The 22,283-nt window shown below is 48.0% G+C and overlaps 1 protein-coding gene across 2 annotated transcripts in view; it reads right to left on the bottom strand.

Annotated features, from left to right (window-relative positions):
* LOC147663529 (large ribosomal subunit protein mL66-like) overlaps positions 1-22,283 on the bottom strand; it is a 213,029-nt gene that overhangs the window by 91,205 nt on the left and 99,541 nt on the right. For both annotated transcript variants that reach the window (XM_086950384.1, XM_086950385.1), the window contains one exon: positions 12,662-12,785. In XM_086950384.1, the coding sequence (XP_086806510.1) occupies positions 12,662-12,785 (124 nt within the window). The remainder of the gene's footprint in view (positions 1-12,661; positions 12,786-22,283) is intronic.

Genomic DNA, 22,283 nt, shown 5'->3' with positions numbered 1-22,283 from the left:
TGTTCCAACATGTGGGAGTATGTGCACCTGTTTGGTAAAAAGAGGGGTTTCCTCCAGTATCTTTTGGGTCATTCTGGGCTTCTCCATATTTAACTTATGTAAGAGACCCCTTTCTGCAGTGTTTTGTATTTCTGTGCCTTCTACCAGTTTAGCGGCACCAGCCTGCCAGGCAACCTACACCGCAGCCATGTATTCTCAGCTTACCCATTGGCAGGGGATGAATTCAATCCTATTATAGGCTGCAGACCTCCCCCACTTTCATTATTACCAAGGGGTGCACCCAGCTTCAATCCTCCTCAGTGACTCTTTGCCACTCTGCAGTTACCGGATTAAAGTCTGAGGCCACATGCTCTGTCTGTCGTCTGAACACTGATGATCCTGCCTGGAGGGGATTGATACCAGCTCACCCAAATTGGCTTTCACATACAATGTTTATTTGCATTCGTTGGTGGACTAAGTTCGAAGAATGGGTAGGCACCAGTACATCAGCTCCCCCAACCGATCCTCCAATAACATGCCCATCGTCCACTCACTAGTAGCTTACTAGGTTGGATATAAACCACTTGCATGGGCCTATCCTCCTTTGGGCTCTGAAAAGACTCAGCACTGTGTCCCTCGATCCTCATACCTCGTCTTATTCCTGACCAATCCTCACAGCCCATCATAGCCAAAACATGAACAACAAAAACAGAGAACAACACAAATTGAGTGTTAACTGACTAAACTAGTCAGTGATCAGTTTAATTCCAATGGTCAATATACATTCCTTTTGATCTCCAATGAAATTGACACGTAGGTATAGAAGAACAGCGACACGTGTTGCATCATGGGACGACTTTCTCAGGCTGTTAACAAAAAATCATGACGAGTTCTGCAATGTCAAGATAAGAGGGAAAAACATACTCCAACTAACATGTCAATAACAAGATTCAGATGAGTACGTGCACAAGCGAAAAAGTATGTCCAGAAAAACTGTTGAAATGCCAAATTGAACGTAGCACTAAGCCAAGTGAAAAGAGAGGAAACAAAAAAGGAAAAGACAAAGAGAACAGGGCTCAACATGGCACCCATCACTGACTAGTGTTAGTCAGTTAATACTTAATTTGTGCTGTGCTCTGTTTTTGTTGTTATGGTTATTGTATTTGGAGAGTTTCTCTTTTTTACATAGTAACACTGTGATGGCACTATGTACATTAACATTGAGCACGCCAAAGGACATTTTGTATTATGCACTTTGCAAACTAACAGAGGTGCTGGCTTTTCTCATGAAACCACTGCCATCTTCCGGTAGATTACTTAGCCAAAACGGGTATTGTCACTTTCTCTCCTATTCTCATGTTAATAAAGGCAGAGTCTGGCCTCTGCTTCCCACATCTTTGGACGTGCAACCTGATGATGCGATTCAAGGCCCCAGACACAGCTTCTACTTCCACACCGGTAACAATACTAATAGCCTCAACCTGCCCACGCTGGACCTCGCAACAGACACTATCTTCATTCTGCAGCTTCATATTCTTGGCGTAACCTTTCAAGGCAGACCACTTCAGCGGCCCAGGTGTATCAATTTACAGTATTCACAGTTCCCCACTCTACCACATTCCATTCTGGCTGCCATTTTGCTTGTGAACTGTTGCTCCTCACACCATCAGGATGATTATGTCCAGAACCCCCTGCTTAAAAAGAGAGTAGGGTTGTCAGAGATCAAAGCAGAAGATGTGGGGATGGAAAGGGGAAAATGTATGTGTGTGGGTACTGCACACAGTATTCAAATTGTGAGGGCGTTTTATCAAAATTGTGTGCTACCTTTGATTGATGCCTGCCACACCCAATGAAACTTGAATTAAGCCTGACCCCAAAAAGGCTGCCAGGACTCTAAGGTGCACAACATAAAACTGAGCAAGCTCTTAATTCGTTTGACTTATTCATTTATGTTTAAACCATTAAATCATCATTTTATAAACATTTCTTGGACATGGTTTCTTTTACAAAAAATCACAGTATACGTTGTTACAAATCATTGAAAATCATTGCATGAACATAAAGATAACATAAAATAGCGTTGTTTAGTATAAACACATAAGAACCCAATGCATTTCGGGACCCTTTGTGGCCCCTTCGTCAGGGGTCTGTTGAAAAAACAAATGAAAATAAAGAAAAATTAGTATAAAGCAAACTATTGCCTTGATGTTTTTAAGTAGCTCAGTCATTTATAACTACTTAATAGTTTCTGTGACTCCCTATTAGAGATCTATATCTTTACAAATTTTAGTGAAGTTAAGTTTCCTTTTTTGCTTTCCTATTATTCTCTATGTAAAACAAATCGGTGCAAAAACTGCACTCTAATAGTTATTATACCTACATACCGTGTTTCAGCAAGTTGCTTGGAACAAAAAGGTGTTCCTGCGTACAAAGAAGATGACATCAAAGTAATTATTTTAAGATGCCTGATATCTAAACTTAATTACAGCCTATCAATTTGATCTTATGAAGTAAGAGTAAAGTACGATGATTAAAAATGATTACCTGCGAGCCGTTGCGTCATGCGTTGGTCTCGCTCTGCTAGCCAGTTGAAATGAATTAATACTAGAAAGAAAAAATGAAATTGCAGTCTGGGTTCCTAGAATAACTAAAGTATTATGTGCCCTACGTTTTAATATGAAAAGAGTGCTCGTGGTACCTGTAGTTTTTCAGGGTTCTTCTTATTATTCGGCGACCTTCAACCTATGAAAGGTTGAGAGTATTATTTTAACATTGTGATCTTATCGTTGATCAGTACGTGCTCTCGCAAAAACAAGGGGGTTTCAAGTTTACCTGCGGTCCTAGGCTGTAGCGCTTCGGTTCCGCAGTGTCGGTCTTTGTTTTGTTTGGCTGTGGGAAAACCACAGGATTAGTATATCCGATTCATGTTTTAAAATCCCTTCTCAATCGAGCGTTTTCGAAGAAACGCATCTCGGGGCTTACCTTAAAAGCGAGTTGCACTAGCCTTCAGTTATTTCACTCTGGCGTCTTCACAGTCGCCATTGAGATTTTAGTCCCTCTTCTAGTCTTGGGGTATGAAGATTCTTCTGGCACTAAAAACGGACTTAGTTGATTCTACACTGTTTAGTTCTAAGTGAATTAGGGCAGCCATCTTGTAGTATTATATACAATCGATCCGTTTTAATCTATGTTATTTGAACTATCAGTATAAATAATTAGATGAACCTCTTGACTGCATGCGTGCTGATTTTCGTAACGCATAAAAAACAAAAAATAGAGACTAGAAAATAATACCGCTGTATAGCATTTAAACCAAAGAAAATATTTAGGAACAAGCATCAACAAATTGTCATTTACAATCCTCTTGCACTTAGAACATAACCTGCCTATTTACAATCTTCTTTTTTGTATATTAGAATATGCAGACTCTTTTGTGTCTTTATATGTTTATGTTATTTTGAGTTTGTATGTGTGGTTGAACACAGAACGTGTATTCAAAATCCCGGGAATCAGTATATTAAATTATGACCTAAGGCGTGTATCAGAATTCACTGGGGTAACAGGACCGTCCATCAGTTTTGGTTGTTTTATAGAAAACATGCCATCTCAATTTTATCGTTGAGCCCAAATGGGACCAAAGTCTGCAATTTGCGTATCCAGAAGGTTTCTCGCTGGAGAAGAATCTTTGCATTATCGAATCCCAACCTTTGTGGTACCTGCTCTATTATTTGGAATCTCAGTTGCGCTATCGTATGTCTTGCTTCTGTCCAGTGCTGCGCTAGAGGTGATGTGTTGCTTTTAGAACGTATCCTACTCTTATGTTCCGTTAATCGTACTTTAAGCTTTCTGTCAGTTTTTCCTATATAGAGGAGTCCACACGGGCATTTGATAGCGTAAACCACATGTTCTGAATTGCATGTTGTCTCGTGCTTAAGTTGAATTTTCTCCCCTGTTCTAGGGTGTAGTAGTATATTGCCCAAAATGATGTTATTGCAATTTTTGCAGTTATGGCATTTCATTGTCCCTTTGAATGACGTTTGTTCTTGAGTAGTAGTTACCGACTTGCTCGGTTTATTAAGCATTTCCTTTAGATTTTGTGCCCTTTTGTAGGCGAACAAAGGTTGTTCTTGAAACAATGTGCCGAAGTCCTTTTCTATTTGTAATATCTCCCATCTTTTTTTGATTATTCTCTTAATCTGCCAGGATGATGTGGAGTACTTCGATACAAATGCCATTCTTGTATTTGCATTCTTTGGCTTTTTTACTAGTAGTTCACTTCTCGGAATAGTCTTGATCTTCTCTACATGTGCTTCTAAAAGTTTCTTTGGATAACCTCTGTCCAAATATTTTTGTTTCTGTTCATTGATGTTTTTGTCACATATTTCTGGATTTGATGTGATCCTCTTAATTCGCATGAATTGCGACACTGGCAAGTTATTGATCAGATTGGCTGGGTGGAAACTGCCAAATAGCAGGGCGTTATTCTTGTCTGTTGGTTTTTGATATACACTTGTGTGTATAGAGTTTTCTTTAATTTCCACTAGAACATCCAGAAAAGGCAGTGCTTCTGTGCTTATACTGTGTGTAAACTGGATGCGAGCATCAATGCTATTGAGTTTTTGAATGTTCTCCAATAGTTTCTTTTCAGAATCTTTCCAAAATATAAAGATATCATCTATGTATCTTTTATAATACATTAGCCCTTGTTGCCATTCAGGTTTAGTCAAAATATAGTTGTCCTCGAATTTAGCCATGAAAATATTGGCATAAATACAAGCTCCGGGAAAACCCATTGCTGTTCCATTTAGTTGTAAGTAAAAATCATTTTGCCATGTAAAATAGCTATTTTCTAAGCAGAACTCCAGTAGCTTGAGGGTCATGCATTTTACTTCTTCTGATTTTTCTCCTTTCAGGAGCGCCCATTCCATAGCTTCCAGGCCTTGTTGGTGCGGTATTGAAGTGTATAGAGATGTGACATCTATAGTACACATAATCCATTCTGTTAGATCCTGTGCATCGATTGTTTGGAGGTTCCTTAGAAAATCTGAAGTATCTTCCAGATACGTTGACCAGTTTTGTATGAATGACTGCATATGGGTGTCAATAAATATTCCCAGATTTTCAAAAATTGAGGAGCACCCTGAAACTATTGGTCTGAATGGTGGATTTTGCAGACTTTTATGGATTTTAGGTAAAAAATATATCCGTGGTCTCCTTGGATACAATTGTCTCAAATAGCGTTTTGTTCTTGTGTTTATCCAGCATAACTCTTCTGCTTTATTTAGTATTTCGTCCAAAGCGTATGCTATTTCCATTGTGGGATCTTTGTCTAGTTTTGCATATGTAGTTATGTCACTTACATGCTCTGTGCCTTTTTGCGAATAAAAAGTGGAGTCCATAATGACCAGACCCCCTCCTTTGTCTGCCCTCTGGATTACGATGGTTGGATTCTTCGCTAAGGATTGCAGTGCACTGTATTCAGCTTTAGTCAGATTCTTTAGTTTGCTCTTGAAGTGAATTTTGCTTAAATCAGCCTTGACTAGAGTCTCAAAAGTGTCCAATGATTTGTGCGATATTGGGGCTACGAAAGTGCTCCTAGGTTTGAATTTAGTATCATCATTTTCCTCAGTTTGAATTGGATTTACTACAGTAAAGAAATGCTTGAGCCTTATCAGGCGCATAAACTTGAAAAATGCTATCTCGGTTTCAAGTTCGTTTGTTTGGTACGTCCTCACGAAGCTTGTTCCCTTGTTGAGTAAATCTGTTTCAAATTGTGTCAAAGGATACTTAGATATGTTGATCACGAGGCTTTGGCTTGACTCCTGAGGCTTGCTTTCCTTATCCTTTCCTTTTCCTTTTCCTCTTCTCGTTTTCTTTCCGCTTGCGATAAAGTTGTTTGATCTGGTGGTTTGCTGGGCAATTGGCCCTCCACTAAAAAAGGATCCGAGCTTAAATTGGTGCCACTTGCACCTTCTGTTGATGTTGAAGGAGTTGCTTGTTGTTTCTGCAAAGGTTGTCTCGTAGTGCTGGTATCACTATCGGATACACCACTTTCATCTGATGTTGTGGGTTGTTGTTTCTTATTTGTGTACCTCCTTTTAGCGTAAACTTCTGCCCAAGTATAAGCTTCGTTGAGCTTGTAGTCGATTGTATCGCGTTTAAATTTTCGCAATTTTGTCTCCTGTATTTCCTTTCCGTATTTGTCTAGTTTAATATCCAAATCTGCTAAGAATTTATTCCATGGTTCTACCTCCATTCTGGATGATAAATCTTTCTTGACATTGAATATTTCTTCCTCTAGTTCTTTAATAATCCTTGAGAGTTCTTCCACTAGTAACAGGATTAAATCAAGTGAGCATTTATTGAGAATACAGTACCATTTTTCCATGAATTGAGGATTGTTGTTCAATCTGTATAGCATTGGTCTGATGGCGAGCCTGAGGCCTCTTGGAATTCGTCTCACGCGATGGTATTGAATTAATGTTGAGGCGTGTAGTCGTTGGTTCAATTCACGCTTTGTTAAATACTCCAGTTGTTTAAGCTGCTGTGTTACTGAGCCACTTTTTGCATCAAAGGTTTTCGTTTCCCTTATCAATTGGTATATTTGATCTGCTTCTTCCGTCGTGTATACTTTTACATTTGCTCTATTTTCCGTGATTCCAGATATCGAATCGAACGACATTTTCTATGGTGCTAGTGCCCACTGTTTTGCAGAATGTTACGTGAAAATGTATGTGTGTGGGTACTGCACACAGTATTCAAATTGTGAGGGCGTTTTATCAAAATTGTGTGCTACCTTTGATTGATGCCTGCCACACCCAATGAAACTTGAATTAAGCCTGACCCCAAAAAGGCTGCCAGGACTCTAAGGTGCACAACATAAAACTGAGCAAGCTCTTAATTCGTTTGACTTATTCATTTATGTTTAAACCATTAAATCATCATTTTATAAACATTTCTTGGACATGGTTTCTTTTACAAAAAATCACAGTATACGTTGTTACAAATCATTGAAAATCATTGCATGAACATAAAGATAACATAAAATAGCGTTGTTTAGTATAAACACATAAGAACCCAATGCATTTCGGGACCCTTTGTGGCCCCTTCGTCAGGGGTCTGTTGAAAAAACAAATGAAAATAAAGAAAAATTAGTATAAAGCAAACTATTGCCTTGATGTTTTTAAGTAGCTCAGTCATTTATAACTACTTAATAGTTTCTGTGACTCCCTATTAGAGATCTATATCTTTACAAATTTTAGTGAAGTTAAGTTTCCTTTTTTGCTTTCCTATTATTCTCTATGTAAAACAAATCGGTGCAAAAACTGCACTCTAATAGTTATTATACCTACATACCGTGTTTCAGCAAGTTGCTTGGAACAAAAAGGTGTTCCTGCGTACAAAGAAGATGACATCAAAGTAATTATTTTAAGATGCCTGATATCTAAACTTAATTACAGCCTATCAATTTGATCTTATGAAGTAAGAGTAAAGTACGATGATTAAAAATGATTACCTGCGAGCCGTTGCGTCATGCGTTGGTCTCGCTCTGCTAGCCAGTTGAAATGAATTAATACTAGAAAGAAAAAATGAAATTGCAGTCTGGGTTCCTAGAATAACTAAAGTATTATGTGCCCTACGTTTTAATATGAAAAGAGTGCTCGTGGTACCTGTAGTTTTTCAGGGTTCTTCTTATTATTCGGCGACCTTCAACCTATGAAAGGTTGAGAGTATTATATTAACATTGTGATCTTATCGTTGATCAGTACGTGCTCTCGCAAAAACAAGGGGGTTTCAAGTTTACCTGCGGTCCTAGGCTGTAGCGCTTCGGTTCCGCAGTGTCGGTCTTTGTTTTGTTTGGCTGTGGGAAAACCACAGGATTAGTATATCCGATTCATGTTTTAAAATCCCTTCTCAATCGAGCGTTTTCGAAGAAACGCATCTCGGGGCTTACCTTAAAAGCGAGTTGCACTAGCCTTCAGTTATTTCACTCTGGCGTCTTCACAGTCGCCATTGAGATTTTAGTCCCTCTTCTAGTCTTGGGGTATGAAGATTCTTCTGGCACTAAAAACGGACTTAGTTGATTCGATGGAAAGGGGAAAGCACTAAATGGGAAGGGCATTGACCTGCTCTGCAATTCTGTGAGATGTAGCGGTCTGTCGGATAGACTAACAGTGTGCCAAGTGGTGGAACACTGTCCTCCCACATGCCTCGTGTGCACTCCAAATGACTAAATAGGTTTAGCTATAAGGGCTGGGGAGAAAGGGGACTGTTGTTGTTGCCCACAGCGACCCTTGGAACTGCTATGCCATCTTTAGCCCTCCATAGGCTGTGAGGGCTGATGCCGCCAAAAGAGTGACAACCAGGAGAGAAGGTTCAGGCAAACCAAAAGCATACTTAAAACAGTCAGGCCTTCAAAAGCTTCCTTAACCTCAAAGTTTGGTTCCAACCTGACCGAGGAAGGGAGAGGTCCATAAGATCAATCAATCAATCAGGGCATTTATATAGCGCACTACTCACCCAGAGGGTCTCAAGGCGCGAGGGGGGGGGGGGGGTCTGCTACTGCTCGAACAGCCAGGTCTTGAGTTGTTTCCTGAAGGCGAGGTGGTCCTGGGTCAGGCGGAGGTGGGTTGGGAGGGAGTTCCATGTCTTGGCGGCGAGGTAGGAGAAGGACCGTCCCCCTGTGGTGGCTCTTCGGATGCGGGGGACGGTGGCGAGGGCGTGGCCGGTCGATCGAAGCTGGCGTTTGGGAGCGTAGAAGTTGAGGCGGCTGTTGAGGTATCCTGGACCTTGGTTGTGTAGGGCTTTTTGTGCGTGGGTGAGGAGACGGAAGGTGATTCTCTTGTTGACCGGGAGCCAGTGCAGGTCTCTGGTGCCCGGAGATGTGGCTGCGACGGGGGATGTCCAGGATGAGTCGTGCTGAGGCGTTCTGGATCCGCTGGAGTCTCTTCTGGAGTTTGGCAGTGGTTCCGGCGTAGAGGGAGTTGCCGTAGTCCAGACGGCTGGTGACGAGGGCCTGGGTGACCGTCTTCCTGGTCTCGGTGGGGATCCACCGGAAGATCTTACGTAGCATGCGCAGGATGTTGAAGCACGACAAGGAGACGGTGTTGACTTGTCTGGTCATGGAGGAGTCCAGGATGAAGCCCAGGTTGCGTGCGTGGTCTGTTGGTTGGGGTGCGCTGCCTAGGGCGGGGGGCCACCAGGAGTCGTCCCAGGCGGAGGGTGAGGATCCCAGGATGAGGACTTCCGTCTTGTCCGAGTTCAGTTTCAGGCGACTGTTCTTCATCCATTCGGCTACCTCTTTCATCCCTTCGTGAAGGTTGGCTCTGGCGGTGGCGGTGTCGTTGGTGAGGGAGAGGATCAGCTGGGTGTCGTCGGCGTAGGAGATGATGTTGAGGTTGTGCTGGCGTGCGATGTCTGCGAGGGGGCTCATGTAGACGTTGAAGAGGGTTGGACTGAGCGAGGACCCTTGAGGAACGCCGCAGATGACTTCGGTGGCTTCAGATCTGAACGGGGGGAGTCGGACTCTCTGTGTCCTTCCGGCGAGGAAGGAGATGATCCATTCCAGTGCCTTCTCCTGGATTCCGACGTTGCTGAGTCGCTGCACTAGTGTACGGTGGCAGACAGTGTTGAAGGCCGCGGAGAGGTCTAGGAGGATGAGGGCCGCTGTTTCTCCGTTGTCAAGCAGTGCTCGGATGTCATCGGTGGCTGCGATCAGGGCGGTCTAGGTGCTGTGGTTGGCTCGGAAGCCAGACTGCGAGGGGTCGAGGGATCCGTTCGTCTCGAGGAAGGCGGCCAGCTGCTTGTTGACGGTCTTCTTGATGACTTTTGCAGGGAACGGGAGCAGCGAGATGGGGCGGTAGTTCTTGAGGTCGGAGGGGTCGGCTGATGGCTTCCTTAGTAGAGCGCGGAGTTCGGCGTGCTTCCAGCTCTCCGGGAAGGTCGCGGTGTCAAAGGAGGTGTTGATGATGTCCCGCAGGTGGGGTGCGATGACAGCGTCGGCCTTGTTGAAGACGTGGTGAGGGCAGGGGTCGGTCGGAGATCCGAAGTGGATGGAGTTCATCGTGCGGACGGTATCCTCGGTGCTGATCGGGGTCCAGGCGCGGAGGGTGGTGGTGGGGGGCGGTGGTTCGGTCGTGGCGTGCGTCGGTTGAGTGCTGAAGCGGTTGTGTATGTCCGCTATCTTGTTGTGGAAGTAGGAGGCGAGGGAGTTGCAGAGGTCTTGCGAAGGGGTGATGTAGTTGTTTCCGGCGTTGGGGTTGGAGAGCTCTTTGACGATGTTGAAGAGTTCCTTGCTGTTGTGTGCGTTGTTGTCCAGTCGTTCCTTGAATGCAGTTTTCTTGGTTGCGTGGATGAGTTGGTGGTGTTTTCGGGTGGCGAGCTTGAGGGCAGTCATGTTGTCATGTGTTGGGTCTCTGCGCCAGGTTCTCTCGAGGGCTCGGCAGTTCTTCTTGGAGCTCTTGAGTTCGTCGGTGAACCATGGGGCTTTCTTGCTGCCGGGTCTGCTAGGCGGGGTCCTCAGGGGGGCGAGGTCGTCTGCACAGTCGCTGATCCACTTCGTGAGGTTGGTGGCCGCTTGGCTGGGGTTCGTTGCGCTGGTGGGTGGGTTCTTGCTCAGGGAAGTCGCGAGCTGGTCGGCTGTGATCTTGTTCCAGCTTCTGCGTGCAACCTGTTGCTGTTGGTGGTGGATCGTGGTACTTTTGAAGCTGAAGTGGACACAGCTGTGGTCCGTCCAGTGGAGTCCAGTGGCGTGGCTGAAGGCGATGTCCTTGCTGGATGAGAAGACTGGGTCGAGTGTGTGTCCGGCGTAGTGGGTGGGGGTGGTCACCAGCTGCTAGAGTCCGAGGTTTGCGAGGTTGTCCAGCAGGGTGGTGGTGTTGCGGTCGTTGTTGTTCTCCAGGTGGAAGTTGAGGTCCCCGAGGAGGATGTAGTCAACGGAGGGGAGGGCGTGCGGGATGATGAAGTCGTCGATGTCTTCGCTGAATTGTGTGCGTGGTCCCGGGGGTCTGTAGATGAGGGTGCCTCTGAGGGTGGTCTTGGGGTTGATGTGGACCAGGAAGTGGAGGTGCTCGGCGGGTGCGAGGGTGTCGTCAGTGTTGGTCGTGATGCGGATGGTGTTCCTGTGGATGATGGCGATGCCTCCTCCGGTCTGGTTGATGCGGTCCCTTCGGATGATCTTATAGCCGTCTGGGATGGCGATGTCGGGCGCTGAAGAGGCATTCATCCAGGTTTCCGTGAGGAAGGCGACGTCTGGTGAAGTAGTGTCGAGCAGGTTCCAGAGCTCGACGGCGTATCTGTGGACGGAGCGGGTGTTGAGCAGGATGCATTTCAGGTGGCTGCTGCTGTTGCTCGTCTTGGTCTTGGTCGGTGCAGGAGTGGTGCAGGTCCGGATGCAGGTGAACTTGCAGGAGTGGCAGCAGAAAGGTCCATGGGTGCGTCTCGGGGTGGCTCGGTAGCAACCCGGGGTTCGGCCGGCGTTGAGTGCGTAGTGTTCAGTGGCGTCGTAGGTCCGGCGGGAGGGCTGGAGTCTGCGGGGGCCAGGGGTCCTGGCACTGGGAGCGGTCCAGGCACGGACGGGCGCAGACGGGCTTACCTTTGGCGCACCTTCGGCGCTCAGTCGGTGCTCCCGCTGCGCGCGTCCGCTGCGCGGTCGCTGAGGGGGCGTCATAAGAAGGGAGCCGGGAGGGCGGGTCCGCTGGGAGGCGGGATCGTGGTAGCCAATCGTCTGGCGTGGGGGCGGGGCTGCAGGCAGGCAGCGGCGGTAAAAAACGGGTGCAGGCAAGCGGCCGGCCCAGCGGCGGCTGGGGCGCTGCAATCGGCTAGGACAGAGAAACTCCTGTCCCCTGCTCTCTGTTGCTTGAACCGACAGATGCGCCAACACCAACACCAACACCACAAAACACAAGATGCACCCACATTAGCACGCAGGAACAAGTATAATACAGATGCCACTCCTCAACATTAGTAAACTCAAAGATCCTGCTAATCAAAACGCACCCAAAAAATGAAAAATGATTGTTACCTTCAACCCAATACTGCCAACATAACAAAAGAATAAATGCACAAATGCTACATGCTCATCAACATAATGACCAACTAAAACCCTTATACTTGCCTAACCATTAACACTGGGCTCTCACCCAGTAGTGGGTTATATGTCCGCAAAGTGCTTCAGGGGTCGTGAGACTGATGCGAACACCTAAAGCATAATGGATTGCTCTTCTACAGAACTGCAGTCAAAGAGAACACACAAACCAGAATGTTCACCATACTGTCATGCATCCAGTAGTGCGCCAAATGCAATTGAACATTGTGGTGATGGTCAAATCTAATACAGCACCACTGTGAATAGCTTTACTTTGCCTTACAATGCACTAGAACCACCTTGGTTATCTACTCTGCATATAGTCAACCATTTTCATTCAAGAACATGAAACAAAGCAAACACACACCTTGGCTCATTTTAAGTAGACAAACTCAGCCAGACACAAACACCATGAAGGCAGGAATCGCTGATCAAGCCAATGCACAACGGTGCCTTTTAGTGGACTGCTAGCACACCCAAGCAGAGCTCTGCACACTCTGGATGTTACACAAATTATAACAAACATCCACAATCCAAATTCCAGACAACCCATCAGGGATTGGTATGGTATGGAGAATTCAGAAATGTAAGATGTACCTGATCTATGAGCCATTGCAACACAAATGGCTACTTTCTTGTGTTCTTCTGCACAGAGTCCAGTGACGCGTCTGGAAAGCATCCCTCCCTCCGCACGAATGAACTGGCTCAACAAAAGAACATCCTGAGGAAAGAGAAGAATAATCAAAAAATTACTTTCAGACCACCAATCACATTTAAAAACAAAGTGCTAAATTACAATCAACATTGTGCGGGCACCAAGAAGTCTGGTGATAAATGTACACCTAGTGGGTACATTCTTCTTTGGTATCATTTTGGGTTTAGCTTTATAGACTGAAATCCTCATTTGTATTATTCCAGGTATTGCTATATAGATTTAATTCATCACTAGTATTTCCTCCAGTTGCAGCTACAGTATTTAAAATGGATTCCTTATGCATGTAGGAATTGCAAAAAAATGAGCGATTCCTACACATTCCTTATTTGCGACTTGCAAATTGCGAATCGCAAATAAGGAATGGCTTCCCATTCATTCCTATGGGCATAGGAATTAATGGGAATTGCATTTGCAATTTGCAAGTACCAAATAGGTACTCGCAGATTGCGCATGCAATTTCAAGGGTGCCAAAAGGACACCCTGATGCACCCCTGAAAGTGCAATTGAAAAGCATGTGGCACACACATGCCCCAAGACCATGTTTGTGTGCAACACAGAACTTTGAAAAATACACTTTTGTGCATTTTTCAAAGTTTTTGCAAATTACCATCAACTTTAAGTTGATGGTAATTTGCGTTTCTTAAAAGCGAAATCGCAATTTTTGTTGTTGTTACATTTCATTTAGGGGATTGCAATTTGTGATTCCCTAAATGTAATCGCAATTCAAGTAATCGCACATTTTGCGATTACTTAAATAGTGATTTTTGCATTTGGGATGATGCATCCCAAATGCAAAAATTGCAGGCATAAAGGGGCTGATTCTGCAAATCTGCCCCTTTGCGACCGCAAAAAACAATGATGCATGTGCCCCTAAATTTCTTAGATGCAGGATACAACACAAGTGCAACATTCAAAATGTTACACAATGCACAATATCATGAACATGTTCAATTTCATGCCCGATGCATTTCGGGTCGTCAGTGTCCCTTCCGCAGGGGCATATCTCTTAAGATCCCACACAACGTAGGATCCATGTGTAAAATGCCAGTCAGTAATGTAACCTCAACAAAAGTCCAGCAGTAGATGGTATTTAATTGTTGGTGATCACGGTTGTAAACAGAATCTGATTTCCTCCTGGCACGAGTCTCCGGCATCCTGTGGTTCCCCATACCCTACCACTTACATGTCATATTTCTAAGTCACCCCTACAGCAGGGTTAACAGCCCTAAGGCAGGGTGCTGAATAATACATGTAAGGGCATATCTGCATAAGCAGATATACCCTGTGCTGGTCAGTTCAATTACTGCCAGTACTAGTGACCAGGGAAGCCATCTTAAGACATGTCCTGGACACTGGTGAAAACGAGTTCCCAGCTACATGATGGCTTCACTGAAAATAGGAATGATTGGTATCAAACATCTTGTATCGGTAAACCCACACTGATGCCAGTATCGGGTTTACCAATACATGCTCTCAGAGGCTACCTTTGAGGTGCCCCTGAAAAGCTACCAGCATCTGGTGTCCTTTCTGAGTGGTTCTGACAGCCTGTCATCTGAGACACTGTTCTGACCTTCTAAGGTGAGAGCCTTTGCTTTCAGGAGACCCAGAAAAAAATCCTGACCGGGAAGAGGGGTAACTCAGCCTTCCACAGGATGACCTGCTGATTAGCCTCCTTTGGCTGGCCGGCTTCAAAGTAGCTCCCGCTTTGGAATGTGAATCTGGCTCCCCTCATAGGAGAGCAAGCCACCCCCCTGTCTAGAGACCCCTTGGCACCTGGACAGGCAGAACAATTAGCCAGTCAGGGAGGTGTGCAACCTCCAGGCTAGTGCCACCCATAAGGTGGGCTACTGTGAGGTGGACATGCTTTTTCAGAAGTAGCCATCTTTGGGATGGCATACTTAGGAATTCTGGAACAGAGTTATGTCCACTTTCCACAGGATATAGGGGCATAGTGATCCCAAAGGTCATTAGCCCATTGGCTACTAGCCTACACTCCCCAAAGCCCATAAATTCAGGTTTTAGGGGAGCCCTGGCACCAGAGAAGCAGATCTTGACAACCTGAGACAAGAGAGGACACCGAAGAGCCGCAAAAGCAGAGAGGAGAGAAGAAAGAGGAAGCAGCAGACCTTGTACCAACCCTGCCGACATGTCTACATCCCTTGTCGAAAACTGCACCAAAGTCGACTTTCCCTACAGCTGTTGACTCCAGAAACCTGGGAGAACTGCCTGCCTTGGAGAAGGACTCAAGAACACCTGTGAAGGCAGAGCTGTACTTAAGAAACTCCAAAAGAGAATACCGAGGCCTCTGGAACTGCCAAAACCAGACACCCAAAGCCACCAGTGCACCGGCCGCCTCCAGACCAAATACAAGAGTGCCACTGGTGTCAACAAGGTCCCCCAGCCCTCCAGAGCTTGAGTGCATTGTGGTTTTACTCCTTTTAGACTCAGACGTCACCAGCAGCCTCTGCACACAGGCTCCCTCAACCACAACTACTCCGGTAAGGAAAATACAGACGCCTAAGAACATCCCTGCACCCGTCGCCCCTGGGCCTTGGAGAAGAGGACCAAAGGTGTCCCCACTGTCTCAGAGTATAGCAAGGCCTGAGCCCACTTGCTGGATCAGCCCGACTGGCCTTCTGGCCACAGACTGCAGCCTCTTTCCACAGTGACCAATCTCCACTGAAATACATTGGGCTCCCGACGCGGTTTTCATCCCCGCACCCAGCTACCCCCGTGCTGCTGGTGTTGTACTGTTGGAGTTCCCTTGGGCCTTGCTACCACTCACTTAACTACTGTAGATTGGTCTTGTAAGTCGCTGTACTATGCCTGTTTGCAGAACTTGTTCTTCCTTCCATAGGATAACATTGCAGAACTAAAATAATTTATATTTAAAAACTCTGTGTGAAACCTAAGGCTGCTCGACCACACTACTAGCACTTTGGGATTGCATAGCAAGTCCCTGTCCGCTCATAAGGGATCCCTGGTCGTCCATAGATGCCATCAGCAGTTCTGTGCTTTGGCCTTCCCACCGATCCATGTAAAAGTGTTCCTCCCAGGAGAGGTATAAAAAGACTGAACTGTCCCAGCAGTGGCTGATGGTCGACGCACAGCGTGTAACGGGTCCTAAGAGAAAATGAGGGAACTTATCCAATGGGCCTTAGAATATGGGCGCAGTCAGATATACATATGCGGCATCCCACCTCACACAGCACACACTCCATCCCTGACACGTGTGTGTCTGCCCCCTCTGTCCGTGGCCCTCCAGGACTTACAGCAGGAGCCCAGGGACCTCGAACCCTTCTCCGCAGCTTCAGCCCAGAGGCGCCGGCAGCACCCGGGGCTGCAAAGGGGCTTCCTTCCTGCACGAGCAGAAGCCTCTTCAAGCCAGCCACCAGGATTCCCATCGGACATGTGAACCAGGCCAGAGGCACTTGAGACTTGGCAGGGCTTCAAGGAGCCCCCAAGGATGCCGCAGACCAGGAATGCCATTAAACTCTTCAGAAGGGAGGGCACAGGGTGGGGCCTGGGAACAGGGAGAGGCTGAGCAATTAGCATGTTAATTGACGCTCAGGGAGGGAGGTACACTTCTCGCCCGTCAAGGGAAGTGACATTCATTGATGTGCAGGGATCTGATGGAAGAGGAAAGCAGGGCCACCCACATGGCCGTCTCGCTGAAGACGCCGCCCAGCTACAGGTGCAACCGTTCCGTCTGGCCGCAGAGTCACTGCACAGACACATCTGGGGGAGAGATTCCACCAGCACGAACAATTCAATGAATGTATCTTTTGCATTTTGGGAAGATCGCTTAATCTTAGCTGCAGTCTGACATGGCACATCTACAATTCCAATAGCATCCTGTCCATCTGATGTACACATCTTGGGTTTTTTCATGCAGAATATTTAAAGAAAAAAATCCCAGGCTACAACCAGGCATTCATATTTGTAGAGGAGTAAAACAAATACCATTAGGTTCGGTATTAATGAGGACTTCGGTTCACGAGGAGTGCGGCACAGAAATGTGCAATGTTATCACATTACTTACAAACATGGTATGCCAGCAGCTTTTCCCAGAACCTCTTTGGCAGAAGCCAACGTCCAGATATTGTTAAAAAGGTCAATGGAAAGTTTCATATTCTTACTTTGCACAAGTTCTCTTGAGTTTGGCAGATGTGAGCTGACTGGACAGGTGTTACGGAGAATTTTACAGAATCCCTCTCATTGGTCAGATAGTATCTACGACATATCCCGATTTCACGTCACACACTTTATAGCTTGGTCACATCACACCACCATTGTGCATGACTAAGATGGAGCCCAAATTCTAATAAGTCATCCGCAGAGCAAGTTATTTTATCAACAAGTTTAAAAGAGGCGGGTCGCCTCCTCTCTCTGGCATTTAGTCGCTCAGCAAAGACAGATTTTAGCTTTCAGATTCAGACGAGTATACAGAGGAGCACCCCAAGAGGTACTTGGCGGACTCAAGGATGTCGCGACTGCATGCACCCAGGCCTGTAGGACAGGACAGAGGAGCCACCAATGGTCCAAATTAACTCAAGCCCTCCATCCATCTTCTACTTGCCTTTCTAAGTGGGACTCCCTAAGAGCAAGAGGTAAGGCCGGATGTACGTCACGTGCTCACTGCGCCACAGGAACCGAACAGCACCTCGTGGAGTACGCCCAGACAGGCTGCACATGGTCTGGGAGTTCCTGTTCAAAGAGGACGTGCTTCAACCCTTCACTCTGGAGCAGGAGCAAGGCGGATTTCCACGTGGTTGGCAGATCGAGTCATGAAAAACGATAGACTTGAATGTGGCACACAAATGCTTAATCATCATCCGCCTGGCAGAGGACGCCATCTTACTATGGTATGTAAAATGTCATCACCTCCACCAAGATGATACCCGTTGCAGGAGGATGGCACCTTCACCCCTCAACAGCAAGATGGCACTCATGGCTGCAGGACAGTGGCTTGGTTCACAGAGATGACGCTGCTCTGAGCGGCTGGGGGGAGGCCTCCATGTGAGACATACTAGACATCTTGGCAGGCCCGAGGCTTCACGTGTCAGCTCCGAGGAGGTGGGGCAGCCCCTGGAGGATGGAGCCTCACACACATCCTGCCCTGAACTGCTCTTCAAACAGCACACCAGAAATAAACAAAGCCTGTCTAAGGGCGATGACTTGAAAGCATCAGAACACAAACAGAAGGCTCGTGACAGGTTTAGGTTCCCAGAGCGACCTCTGGGATTCCAATCCAGGGCTCCATCCCCAGCTCCGCTCATCCGCCCTTGCAGGGCTCTGCAGGTGGGGAGAGATCCCTGCAGCATCTGCTGAACACATCCCCGCAGGCCTGGAGCGGAGGAAGGATGCATCCAACGAGCTGAGCTTAGCCCGAGCAAGGATGACACATTTATGGCCTAGCTGCAGCCACAATGTACCTTATTGATGGCGAGGGAAACACGGCTGCTGTCGGCCCCTTGAACACGAGAACCTGGCTGATGGATAAACAAGCAGGCAAAAACACACTACGCATGTCTACTCATTCCAGAGACAAGGCACGCGCCTTCTGAGGGGAGCAGAGAAGACACTACACATCTCTACTCCTTCTTGAGGCAAGGCACGCACCTTCTGAGGGGAGCAGAGAACACACTACACATGTCTCCTCCTTCCTGACGCAAGGCACGTGCCTTCTGAGGGAGCAGAGAACACACTACACATGTCTACTCCTTCCTGAGGCAAGGCATGCCCCTTCTGAGGGGAGCAGAGAACACTACACATGTCTCCTCCTTCCTGACGCAAGGCACGTGCCTTCTGAGGGAGCAGAGAACACACTACACATGTCTACTCCTTCCTGAGGCAAGGCATGCGCCTTCTGAGGGGAGCAGAGAACACCCTACACGTCTCCTTCCGGAGGCAAGGCACGCACCTTCTGAGGGGAGCTGAGAACACACTACATGTCTCCTTCCTGAGGGGCACGCGCCTTCTGAGGGGAGCAGAGAAGACACTACACATGTCTACTCCTTCTTGAGGCAAGGCACGCACCTTCTGAGGGGAGCAGAGAACACACTACACGTCTCCTTCCTGAGGCAAGGCACGCGCCTTCTGAAGGGAACAGAGAACACACTACACATGTCTACTCCTTCTTGAGGCAAGGCACGCACCTTCTGAGGGGAGCAGAGAACACACTACACGTCTCCTTCCTGAGGCAAGGCACGCGCCTTCTGAAGGGAACAGAGAACACACTACACATGTCTACTCCTTCTTGAGGCAAGGCACGCGCCTTCTGAGGGGAGCAGAGAACACACTACACATGTCTACTCCTTCCTGAGGCAAGGCACGCGCCTTCTGAGGGGAGCAGAGAACACACTACACATGTCTCCTTCCTGAGGCAAGGCACGCGCCTTCTGAGGGGAGCAGAGAACACACTACACATGTCTCCTTCCTGAGGCAAGGCACGCGCCTTCTGAGGGGAGCAGAGAACACACTACATGTCTCCTTCCTGAGGCAAGGCACGCGCCTTCTGAGGGGAGCAGAGAACACACTACATGTCTACTCCTTCCTGAGGCAAGGCACGCGCCTTCTGAGAGGAGCAGAGAACACACTACACATGTCTCCTTCCTGAGGCAAGGCACGCGCCTTCTGAGGGGAGCAGAAAACACACTACATGTCTCCTCCTTCCTGAGGCAAGGCACGCGCCTTCTGAGGGGAGCAGAGAACACACTACACATGTCTCCTTCCTGAGGCAAGGCACGCGCCTTCTGAGGGGAGCAGAGAACACACTACACATGTCTCCTTCCTGAGGCAAGGCACGCGCCTTCTGAGGGGAGCAGAGAACACACTACATGTCTCCTTCCTGAGGCAAGGCACGCGCCTTCTGAGGTGAGCAGAGAACACACTACATGTCTACTCCTTCCTGAGGCAAGGCACGCGCCTTCTGAGGGGAGCAGAGAACACACTACACATGTCTCCTTCCTGAGGCAAGGCACGCGCCTTCTGAGGGGAGCAGAGAACACACTACATGTCTACTCCTTCCTGAGGCAAGGCACGCGCCTTCTGAGGGGAGCAGAGAACACACTACGCATGTCTCCTCCTTCCTGAGGCAAGGCACGCGCCTTCTGAGGGGAGCAGAGAACACACTACACATGTCTACTCCTTCCTGAGGCAAGGCATGCACCTTCTGAGGGGAGCAGAGAACACACTACATGTCTCCTCCTTCCTGAGGCAAGGCACGCGCCTTTTGAGGGGAGCAGAGAACACACTACATGTCTACTCCTTCCAGAGACAAGGCACGCGCCTTCTGAGGGGAGCAGAGAACACACTACACGTCTCCACCTTCCTGAGGCAAGGTACGCGCCTTCTGAGGGGAGCTGAGAACACACTACACATGTCTACTTATTCCTGAGGCAAGGCACGCGCCTTCTGAGGGGAGCAGAGAACACACTACATGTCTCCTCCTTCCTGAGGCAAGGCATGCACCTTCTGAGGGGAGCTGAGAACACACTACATGTCTACTCCTTCCAGAGACAAGGCACGCGCCTTCTGAGGGGAGCAGAGAACACACTACATGTCTCCTTCCTCAGGCAAAGTACGCGCCTTCTGAGGGGAGCAGAGAACACACTACACATCTCCACCTTCCTGAGGCAAGGCACGCACCTTCTGAGGGGAGCAGAGAACACACTACATGTCTCCTCCTTCCTGAGGCAAGGCATGCGCCTTCTGAGGGGAGCAGAGAACACACTACATGTCTACTCCTTCCAGAGACAAGGCACGCGCCTTCTGAGGGGAGCTGAGAACACACTACATGTCTCCTCCTTCCTGAGGTAAGGCATGCGCCTTCTGAGGGGAGCAGAGAACACACTACATGTCTACTCCTTCCAGAGACAAGGCACGCGCCTTCTGAGGGGAGCTGAGAACACACTACATGTCTCCTTCCTGAGGCAAGGTACGCGCCTTCTGAGGGGAGCAGAGAACACACAACACATGTCTACTCCTTCCAGAGGCAAGGCACGCGCCTTTTGAGGGGAGCAGAGAACACACTACATGTCTCCTCCTTCCTGAGGCAAGGCACGCACCTTCTGAGGGGAGCAGAGAACACACTACACATGTCTACTCCTTCCAGAGGCAAGGCACGCGCCTTCTGAGGGGAGCAGAGAACACACTACACATGTCTACTCCTTCCAGAGACAAGGCACGCGCCTTCTGAGGGGAGCAGAGAACACACTACATGTCTCCTCCTTCCTGAGGCAAGGCATGCACCTTCTGAGGGGAGCTGAGAACACACTACATGTCTCCTTCCTGAGGGGCACGCGCCTGCTCAAGGAAGCAGAGAACACACTACATGTCTCCTTCCTGAGGCAAGGTACGCGCCTTTAGAGGGGAGCAGAGAACACACAACACATGTCTACTCCTTCCAGAGGCAAGGCACGCGCCTTTTGAGGGAAGCAGAGAACACACTACATGTCTCCTCCTTCCTGAGGCAAGGCACGCACCTTCTGAGGGGAGCAGAGAACACACTACACATGTCTACTCCTTCCAGAGGCAAGGCACGCGCCTTCTGATGGGAGCAGAGAACACTACACATGTCTACTCCTTCCAGAGACAAGGTACGCGCCTTCTGAGGTGAGCAGAGAACACTACACGTCTCCTTCCTGAGGCAAGGCACGCACCTTCTGAGGGAGCAGAGAACACACTACCCGTCTCCACCTTCCTGAGGCAAGGTACGCTCCTTCTGAGGGGAGCAGAGAACACACTACACATGTCTACTCCTTCCTGAGGCAAGGCATGCGCCTTCTGAGGGGAGCAGAGAACACACTACATGTCTCCTTCCTGAGGCAAGGTACGCGCCTTCTGAGGGGAGCAGAGAACACACTACACATATCTACTCCTTCCTGAGGCAAGGAATGCGCCTTCTGAGGGGAGCAGAGAACACACTACATGTCTCCTCCTTCCTGAGGCAAGGAACGCGCCTTCTGAGGGGAGCAGAGAACACACTACATGTCTACTCCTTCCAGAGACAAGGCACGCGCCTTCTGAGGGGAGCAGAGGACACACTACATGTCTCCTCCTTCCTGAGGCAAGGCACGCGCCTTCTGAGGGGAGCAGAGAACACACTACATGTCTACTCCTTCCAGAGACAAGGCACGCGCCTTCTGAGGGGAGCAGAGAGCACACTACATGTCTCCTCCTTCCTGAGGCAAGGCACGCGCCTTCTGAGGGGAGCAGAGAACACACTACATGTCTACTCCTTCCAGAGACAAGGTACGCGCCTTCTGAGGGGAGCAGAGAACACACTACACATGTCTACTCCTTCCTGAGGCAAGGCATGCGCCTTCTGAGGGGAGCAGAGAACACACTACATGTCTCCTCCTTCCTGAGGCAAGGCACGCGCCTTCTGAGGGGAGCAGAGAACACACTACATGTCTCCTCCTTCCTGAGGAAAGTCATGCGCCTTCTGTGGGGAGTAGAGAACACACTACATGTCTACTCCTTCCAGAGGCAAGGCACGCA

This window comes from Lissotriton vulgaris, unplaced genomic scaffold, assembly GCF_964263255.1.
Source record: "Lissotriton vulgaris unplaced genomic scaffold, aLisVul1.2 SCAFFOLD_2155, whole genome shotgun sequence".
NCBI classification, from domain to species: Eukaryota; Metazoa; Chordata; class Amphibia; order Caudata; family Salamandridae; genus Lissotriton; species Lissotriton vulgaris.
This window is presented reverse-complemented; position numbering and strand designations above follow the sequence as displayed.